Source organism: Centruroides sculpturatus, unplaced genomic scaffold (assembly GCF_000671375.1).
Source record: "Centruroides sculpturatus isolate CEXI.00-Female unplaced genomic scaffold, Cexi_2.0 scaffold1622, whole genome shotgun sequence".
Classification (NCBI taxonomy): Eukaryota; Metazoa; Arthropoda; class Arachnida; order Scorpiones; family Buthidae; genus Centruroides; species Centruroides sculpturatus.
Window position 1 is genome coordinate 62164 of NW_019392621.1, and position 10263 is coordinate 72426.

General features: G+C 30.7%; 2 protein-coding genes across 4 annotated transcripts in view; both read right to left on the reverse strand.

Annotated features, from left to right (window-relative positions):
• The window catches only part of LOC111617731 (tectonin beta-propeller repeat-containing protein 1-like), a 23004-nt gene extending 17956 nt beyond the window's left edge, over window positions 1-5048 (reverse strand). For both annotated transcript variants that reach the window (XM_023359020.1, XM_023359019.1), the window contains exons 1-2: window positions 5035-5048; window positions 3757-4516 (exon numbers count right to left, since the gene is read on the reverse strand). In XM_023359020.1, coding sequence (XP_023214788.1) covers window positions 3757-4036 — 280 coding nt within the window. In that variant the 5' untranslated portion in view covers window positions 4037-4516; window positions 5035-5048. The remainder of the gene's footprint in view (window positions 1-3756; window positions 4517-5034) is intronic.
• The window catches only part of LOC111617732 (tectonin beta-propeller repeat-containing protein-like), a 39178-nt gene continuing 29232 nt past the window's right edge, over window positions 318-10263 (reverse strand). Inside the window, exons 8-9 of one of the 2 annotated variants that reach the window (XM_023359022.1) lie at window positions 2089-2189; window positions 318-672 (exon numbers count right to left, since the gene is read on the reverse strand). In XM_023359022.1, coding sequence (XP_023214790.1) covers window positions 460-672; window positions 2089-2189 — 314 coding nt within the window. In that variant the 3' untranslated portion in view covers window positions 318-459. The remainder of the gene's footprint in view (window positions 673-2088; window positions 2190-10263) is intronic. The other variant, XM_023359021.1, reaches the window with a different exon arrangement.

Genomic DNA, 10263 nt, shown 5'->3' on the forward strand with positions numbered 1-10263 from the left:
TCTATCTATCTATATAAATAAAAATGTAATGTTCGTTTGTTCCTACCGATTCCTTTGAAATTTTGACACAACGCTGCATTCGAATACGCACGTGTTTTTATATAATATACGTGTCGAAATTCCTCCCACTGAAGGGAGATGGTTAGGATTAAGGCTTACCATAAAGAACTCTATTTATCTTCTATTTATACTATTTTAGATGCGGTTTTTTGCGTTTTTGATTGCGTTTTAATAGGGTACGTCAACAGAATGTACACTAAGAAGAAATTTTTCGAAAAATTTCCCCTCCTCGGGGGAAGTGTTATACATTTATAATAGATACATTTTGAGCCACAACAACGCGTGGCGGGGTCTGCTAGTCTGAGATAAAGCTGTATGTCAAATTTTAGTAATGGACAATTTTACCTGGGTGAGAAATGTTTTGTCAATGATTATATTTTAACAGTGAACTTAAAATGACTAAAGTAAAAAGAATTTAGATAATGAATAGAAAAGAAAAATGGATAAAAAATTTATTAAAGTTGATTTAACAAATAATAAATAATTTACCTGATCATTAGCACCAACAGAAATGCTACTCATTTCTCCAACCATCTTTACCCATCCACTACCAATTGCATAATCATCATCTACTCCAGCTTGTTGACCCTTTATACCTTTACGAAACCATATCTAAAATTGTTGTAATAAGTCAAACTTTAAAAACATAACACAAAAAAAATTTTTTTTATCAATTAACTACAAGTTGATAGAGAAATAAATGACAAGATATCATCAAATTTTTTTAGCAAGCAAGTTTTTGTCATACATCTTAAATTATCTTACAATTAAAAAAGTTTAAGAAACTGGAAATAAGCAGATTACAAACAAATATCCCAAACAATTGCCTGATTAAATTGGGCTACTTCTCTGCTATTATTTTAAATTAATTTCTAAATAATTTGTCACTAGAGACAGGCATTAGGAACCATATCTTACTAAATTATTTGCAAATAATTTAGAATATTCTGGAAGAATCAGCCCAGAGCAGGACTTGAAACCACAACTCCCTCTTACTGTGTGGATGCATTGACAGTTACACTACCCAAGCCTTCAGATCAACCTTCCCTTTTAGACATATCAAGGATGGTTATATCATAGTTAAATAACTTATAGCACTCAGCCACTGAAGGCATCTCCAGTCAGTACTGTAAGTAGGAGATTATTGGACAAGTATGTTGAGCGTTCAAGTCCTACTCCAAGCCAATTCTTTTCTTCCAGAATATTCTAAAATTATTTATAAATTATTAAATTTAATAAGAGATGGTACCTAACATCTGCATTTAATAATCATTAGTATGTTTCAAAAGTTATTTATTATCTAACATAATTATGTTATTTATGAAAAATGGTTTTGGTATATTTCAATGTATATGAAGAATAGTAAAAACTAATTGAAAATGTGTTATAAAACTGTAAAAATAAAATGTTTGTGACTAAGATAATGTGTAAGTTACAGCTACAATATTCAAACAATAATGTAGTTTGAATGCTACATTAAAATATGTTAACAATTGTAGCAAAATGTCAGACTTCAGTTTTGTGACCAAAAAGCAGCATAGTCAGTCAATCTTGAAGAGTATTTCTAAGTTATAGTTATGGCCAGCATAAAGTCTTGACGTGTATCTTATGTTCTGGCATAATGTGTGTAAATTTTCTACATCAAAACAGAAATTTAGAAATATTGATAGAATAAGATTTTGGTGTGGTTTTTGTCTTTAAAAAATCAACATTGAAATCATTGCTATTGATATAATAATAATTTTAACTTTCTATCATTTTTCTGTACTTTTAATACATTATGTAACTTATTGAGATTAAATAAAATGTTACAGATTATTTTAAAAGTACAAACTGATTTTATTACTAGTTTCATTACCTACACTGAAAAATTGATAATATACAGTAACTCATATTAGAAATCAAAGTAACCCATTGCAACAGGGCAGTATTTGGTTAGTGTGTAATGTAATTTACAAATTTATTTAAAAATAGGTTTAAAATATTAAAAATCAGTTTTCAATTAAAAGAAATTAAAAAGTTACACACCTCACCACTTCTTGAAACTGCCCAGACAGTATTAGTGCCAACAGATATCTGTAATAAAGGATGCTTTTCATTTGGACAATCTACTTTTTTCCAAACATTACCTAAAATGATAGTTTAAATGAGTATATTTTTTTACATTTTCAAAATATAAAAATACATGGAAGATACAAAATGCCTTCACAAATCCATCATCCACTGGAGACTCAACCAATTTGCATTTTTGCATAGGCATAAACGTCCTCTGATGACTGCTGTAATTAACAAAAACAAATAATTTTTGTTTTTAGATGAGAATTGTTAGTCACTGGTGATTGTGAATGATGGATTTGTGAAGACATTTTCTATCTTCATGTATTTTTAAAAAGACAATTATCATTATCAATTACATACAGTATTAATGATTTAGTCATACATATGAAGTACTATAGTTTTAAATTAAACTAAACAAATACATGTGAGATCATTTAATAAATGATGCAAAACTTTTAATAGTCAAAATCAAAAATCAGAAAGAAATTTAATAATTTCTCTAAAAATATGAAATGGCTTATTAATATAGTCCTGCTGGATAATATATATTAGGTTGTTTGGAAAATAATTTCATTTTTTTTACCACTAGATGGATTAGTCGTATTTTTCCCACCATTTTCATTCAAAACCATATCATTATATATTTTGACAGCTAGCATTTTAAGGCTTATTTGTAAAAAATTTTGTTTGATTTTGTGGAACTGTTTATTTTTTGTGTCCCATCAAATATGAAAGATCGAAAGCAGCCTTTTTGGCATATTTTGCTCTTTTATTACCGAAAAGGTAAGAATGCCGTTCAAGTGAAAAAAAAAATTGTGTGACGTGTATAGAGATGTATTGACGGAATGACAGTGCCAAAACTGGTTTACAAAATTTCGTTCTGGCAATTTCAATATCGAAGATGCACCAAGTTCTGGATGGCCAGTTGAAGCCAATGAAAACAAAATAAAGGCACTGATTGAAGCAAACTGCCAAATAACAACATGTGAAATCACTAAGAGATTACATTTGTTAAATTGAACTGTTTATGATTACTTGAAACAAATTGGTTTCGTTTGAAAGCTCAATATATGGGTTCCACATGTTCTTAAAGAGAGATGCTCTCTTTGGTGGGATTTTAAGGAAATTTTTTTTGGAGCTTTTACCAGACAATTTAACAATTGATTCGAAAGTNCAACAAATTGTAAATCGAACGCTTAGTACAGCTAACACGTTTTTTGAATATTTTTTTTATAAACTTTGGCTGCAAGAAAAGGTGTTTTAGTAAGTGTTTTGATATTACAGTATGCAGTCTCGAACAATATGCAAAACTTTTGGTTGGATAATTTTACCATACCTATTAAAGGATAGAAAATAAAAAATCTGATATTATACTAAATAAAATAAATGGATATAAATTTTAGAAATTTCAATCAAGATGTTTATACTTTGTAAAAAGAAAATGCATTGGAAACTTAAGTTGGAAGAGAGAATTTAGTATAAAAAAAAATGCAACCAAATAATTTGATTAGACACAAAAATTTATTACTAAATGACAGACAAAATTTCAGTAAATTTAATTTTGTCTATTGTTAACTATATAAAGATGCCCTTAGAAACAGAATTCTACATTCAAATACGACTAGGAGCTTTACTTACCAGATGTAAACCATTGTGGAAGGGCCTGAGGATCAACCATGCATCCACTACAGCTAATCCAGATCCAAGAAAAGCTGCCATGCATTGTTTCGTATACATGCATTGAGGAACAAGAATCGTCCATCATGGTGGATGGCCATACTTCTCTAGGAAATTCTGCTTCATACCTATATTTATTAGAATCATTATTTTCTAATAATAAAATACTGTGATTTTCTACAGCTGAAATATTTTCTTCTATAGATGGTTCAGTCTGAACCAAATCATCTTTACTAGACATGTTCACATTAGATTGGTCCACTGTTTCAGAAAAATCAGTAAGAGGAGTTGAATTATTCTGAACTGTTTTAGAACTGAAAGATGAATTTTTGTCTTCTATGCACTCTGTTAAAGATATTCCAGAATCTATTTTTTGTGAGTACTCTTCTTCAGATGTTGAGACATCAGTTAAAAGTTTTGTACTTTGATTGGTAGAAACATTTGTTGAAGGTAGAGAAGTAGACAATGAAAATTTTGTAGCAGTTTTGTGTTTTGATAATTTTGGGGTCAATTCTGGTGTTGAAAATGATGATTCCTCACATTCAGAATTTCTTTTGCTTAAAATACTCTTTTGTGAAGAAGTACTAGTAAAACTATTATTCTTGGACAAAGTATTAGATAATGGTAAAAGAATGGCTTTCCATGTTTTTCCACTTAATTCTGATTGTGTTATGCCAGTCCGAAAGTATATTACTTTATCATCTCGTCCTAAACCCCAAACCTAAATAAATAAAAAGTTAAAATTTAGAAAATTTTGAAAGAAAAAACAATCATAAATTATAGTTATGAAAAATTGATTGATGGCAATAAAAATTTTGAAAAGCAACAAACTTCAGTTTAAATTTTGAAAGTCTAAATCAGTGGTTCCCAATTAATTTTTCCTGCATACCACTTCAAGAAAGAGCTCAAACTCGCATACCCCTTATAGCAGAAATTCATATTATTCCATACTAATATTATAAATTTGAAGGTAATTCTGTCTGCTGTCTGTCTGTTACCTTTTCACGTCTAAACCGCCGAACAGGTTTTAATAAAATTTGGCGCAGAAATAGCTTACACGTTGAATATGGACATAGGCTACATTTTACTATGAGAAAATATCTTACTCCCACGTGAAAATTCGATATAATGTGGGCGAAGCTGTGGGTAGACAGCAAGTGATAAATAGAATAAGTTTTTTTACATTTATTACCTTTAAAATACAATTCTAATAATAATGAACATAACAAAGTTATTTACTTTTAATGCGACAAATGTGCACAATTTTCTTTGCACAACTTTGTAAAATCTGGTTGCTTTTTGGTCAGCTTTGGTCTCGAGTCATCTTCGAGTCGAAGTCGGTGACGATCATTGGTGTAGCCAGAGTTTTGTTATGGGGGCCTAGTAGAGGCCAGCCTGACACAAAATTGAATTATTTCAAATTATTGTTCATTAAAATGAAATTTCCATAGGAATCGACAATAATTTAACACACATGAAAACTAAACATCGTCACTGATGATGTTTAGTCTTCATGTTTGTCATGGCCGAAAATCCGCTCTCGCAGATGTATGTTGCGCAAAATGGTAGTAAATATTTTATTGCTGTTTCACTGACATGATGATAATGATAATTGTACAATTTTTGTTTCTTGCGTAAGAATTTAGGTATTGTCACAAATGCAATTTTTTAAATGAAATTTCGAGAATATTTTTAGTTATAAATAAACGAATTTGTGCATTCCACATCGTGTTGTAAATTGCCGAATTTTTGATGGTCCCCCATCCCCATTATTTTTTTAATTGCTTCATCTGATGCATTTAAATTTTAAATCGACCAATTTTAGATTCCCGCGTGTACCCCTTCATTAAAATTTCGCATACCCCCAGAGGTACGCGTACCACTAATTGGGAACCACTGGTCTAAATGAATGTTGAAATGCCAAAAAAAAAAACAACTAATCTTGATGAAAGATGTATAAGCAAAATGAGTATTTTTGACATTCTTTTTGCCTTTTTTAAAATAAAGCATCAGTGTAAAAAGGTGTGTGTGGTGTATGGTGAGAGGCCTTGAAAGAATGTGTATGCCAGCCACAAGAAGATTACACTGACAAAGCTACAATCCACACTACAGAACACGGGAGATTGTTGGTATTCACCAAATATCAAAGTAAAGTGTGAATGCATCAATATGGATATATTAGTAAGCTTGATGTTTGGGTTCCATACAAATTGACAAACAGCTCTCCTAGAATGCATCTCCATCACTGATCCACTAAGAAAATTCAAAAAATAATCGTTTTCCTCACAGATTAATTGAATGTTTGCAAAAAATATTGTGCATAGTGTAAATATTGGCACCATATCATTCCATGTTGAATAGCTATTTTTTAAATTAAATTATCAATGTGTAAGCCAAAAGTAAGTTTTGGGCAAAATTATTCCTAGATCTTGAAAAGTTGTATGCTCAGGTTAATTAATTCTAAATTAGAATTAAAAGATGTTCTAACAAGGCTGTTAATCATGGCTTTAGATTTTCTAGTTTATTGAGTAGTTTAAGAGTTTAAAAGAATCATTTATAAATGAAATAAAAAAAAACAATTTATTTACACGAGTCTTAAACTCTTAAATCACTCAATTACATGATGCAAATACATTACAATATGATTCTTTTAATGTGGTTTGACATGAGTTACACTGACGATATCAAGATAGATAGATGTTTATGAATGACAGTTTACTAAGGATAGATCTCTGAGGTATGCCTAGTAGATGTGAGATTCTTGAAAGTAAAAATCAGACACTTTTAATTTCTAGGCATGTAAAATGAAAAAATTGTTGATTCATGATAATACTATATTATTAATTTGGTATTTTGATGATAATTTTTCAAAAGTCTTGTCTATGTCTAGGTACACAACAAAAGTGGGAAGCTTTAATTCAAAGCAGTATTTCAAGAAGATTACTAGTTCTAGAGCAATGGGGAATGCTGGGATGTCAGTCAGGCACTGGTAATCCATGTGGTAATTGTATTTATCAATCAATACAAAAACCTCTCTTCAAAAATCTTTAGCATTACAGAAGTTAATAAGATTGGGATCCTTTTTTGGTATAATAGAGATGACAGATGTTGTCCATTGTGTAAGTATAAAATCATGCTGTAGAATAGAGGAAAAAAGATGAATAAAAATAGGGGCAAAAACAGGTTCCTAAGACTTGACCTAATTCTTTCCATTGTTTTTCTAATAAAAAAATAGAAGGAATTAGGTCAGGTCTAAAAGTTTTTGCTGATAATTATTATGGCTTCACAAACTGTTAAAGAAAATAATGACTGGAAAAATAAACTCCAGCTGATTTGAGTTCATGAGGCTAGGGAGAAACAGCTTATAAGGGGCTTCAAGTAATATATTAAAGAATTGTGATTTTACTTGTTTGATGCATATAAACACTTTGTCATCAAGAATCATAATGTTTATGTTGATTAGATTTAGCAAATTTTGGGATAAACTGCTTGTGATCCCAAGACCTTCTGACAAAGTCATTTATAATTTTATTGAAATATTTAATAAGGTGTGTAAATTTTTGCTAATTTTCTACTTATGCCAGAGAAAATGAATATTTATGCATAGTTAAGCATAAATGGCATTTATGGGAGTTTATTTATTGAGTGGGTAAATAAGTCATAAATTTAAATGTTGTGTTCTCTGTATTTAATACTTTTGGAGGAACCAAAAGACCAAAATTGGGAGTGAGCAGAAATGACCAGTCCAACAGTTGTATTTAGATAGAGAAGACCAATGTGGGTCAAACTAAAGTGTTATTTGAGTCTCACTTGCATTTGTAATTATTTGTATACATACATACATACATACATACATACATACATACATGAAGTGTTTAGCCAACAGAAAAGAGGGGAAGGAGGGAGAGGAGATTGACAGTAGAGAAAGGTAGAATCCCTCTGAACAGCATACATATGGCTACAGTACCCTCTGTTTGATGTTGACATGCAGTCCCCCAAAGGGTCTAAAAGTAAACCTGAGTGTAGCAAACACCAATAATTGAGTGCTGTCACAAATAGCTAAGTGTAGAAGTTAGTGCCAAATGGCTGTTAGTAGGAAGACTTATATCTACTTAATACTGATAAAACTGAATGTGATTGTGAATATTAATACTACTTAAGAGCTAGACAGACAGTGCAAAAAGGAAACAAACACAATGGCAAACGGGCAAGACCCCAATATTTTAATTATTTATTTATTTTTTTGGTTTTATTATTATTTTTTAAACATTAACTTACTAACCTACCATAACCTAGGACAAACCTAATCAGAGGACTAAAGCTAACAAACCTTAATCAAATTTAACCTAACCTATCATATCCTAATTGGAAACCAAGAGTCCCTAATCTAACTTACAATTAAGATTAACTGAATTTAGACTGAAAGAGAAGACAGAAAAAAAAATTTAAAATACAAAGTTAAAAGGCAGTTATATCCTGACAATTCAAACAAAGCAAAGGAAAAGCTAATTGCCATCCATACCCTTGGAGTGAGTGCTCTCAAGAGCCCCTCTAAGGGATATAAATGTGAGTAGATGGAACACTGTATGCATGTGAATGAATTGGCACCGGTTGCAAGGCCAGTTGTACCCTTCAAGAATAACAGCTCTCATTAAAACTATTCCTAATGTGATTGTACCTATTGCAGCAAAAAACTAAGTGATGTGGTGTTTGGTCCTCCTGAATACCACAATCACATTGTGGATTGTCCCCAAGTTTAAATCTATGCAAGTATTGCTTAAAGTTGCCTGTCCTGTAAGTAGCTTACATTTAAAGGATGTTGATAAAATCATTAAATCCCTTGCTATTTGTCACTAAATTCTTTGGCACTTTTGCAAAACCACCTCATCTAAAACAGTATTAGAATCCATTTATTTTGCCAATATTCAATCTTCACTTGATTGTCATCTGCAGTATCAGCTATGGTTATGTCTCCGTAAATGAATTGAATTGAATATCAGCTATGGCTGCCTCTTCTCATTTAGGAAACATTTTAAGAAATGTTTAAACTAATTATTTTATTTTAAATAAATTCTGTAACCTTCCTTTTACCCCTAATGCTAATGTTGCTAGGTCCAGATTGGAAATTCACAGTTTTTCTGATTATGTCAAAATACTTAAATCATTCACTTTTATATAAATATTTCCATGGTTCCATTTGTTCTGAATGGTTGTACCTTAGAGTTCCACTACACATTACTTGTATTCAAACTTGTTTTTTACCCCATCCTAAAGGCTGGCCATTTCTTTGAGATCTTTTTTCTATTAGTCTATTCAGAATACTGGTTTTGAACAATCTTGACCATTTACAAAAGTGTTTAAAATGTAACTTTATAATTTGTTATATTTATATACAGGATGTCCCATCAAGATTGCATAGACTGAGAATCTGCACTTAGAGTACATAAAAATGACCCAAGAACCATACCTCTATGACCCAAAGTTTTTGAGAAATAGACAAAAGAAAAAGCATGACATCACATCACATCCAATGCACAGAAAATAGTAAGTATTTCACACATTTTAGTGATAACATTTCAAAATATGCTCATGCGTTTTAAATTTATGTTCTTAACAAAGAACAAATGTTTTTATTCACTCCTTAGAAGTTTACAACTGTTATTGGCTGAAGCTGATCTAAAGAGGGTCAAAAATGTTCCAAATTAAGAAGACTAACAGAATTTGGCTTCCTTGCAAGCAATTTAAAAGTATCTATATTTTATCTTTTAAGTATTTAAAATTATATACAAATGAACATGTGTAGATACAGTAAGTCTCTTTCAGCCTCTCTAAATGATAGTGGGGTAGTAATTTTAATGCATTCTGACAACATTACCTAGTGTACAAGCAAAACCACAACTGTACACATTTATGTATCTATCTATACTAATATATAAAGACGTAATGTTTGTATGTATGTATGTATGTATGTATGTATGTATGTATGTATGTATGTATGTATGTATGTAAAAGTTTCTTTGCAGCAGATAATCTCCGAAACTACTCATCCGATTTCAAAAATTCTTGCATCAATATTTAGAATGGAACTTTAGGGTGGACATAGGCTGTATATTATTCTGTTAAACATTCATATAAATTAAAAGATATAATCTAGGTTAAGGCTTTTACGTCCAACAGATGGCGCTACGAGTACAACGCCCTAAGTTTGCTTTTCTGTGAGGCATTACGCTTTTCTGTGAAAATGAACTAAAGCGGATCATCTTCTATCTATTTATATAAATAAAAATGTAATGTTTGTTTGTTCCTACCGATTCCTTTGAAATTTTGACACAATGCTGCATTCAAATACGCACATGTTTTTATATAATATACGTGTCGAAATTCCCCCCACTGAAGGGAGATGGTTAGGATTAAGGCTTACCGTAAAGAACTCTGCTTCTATTTATACTATTTTAGATGCGGTTTTTT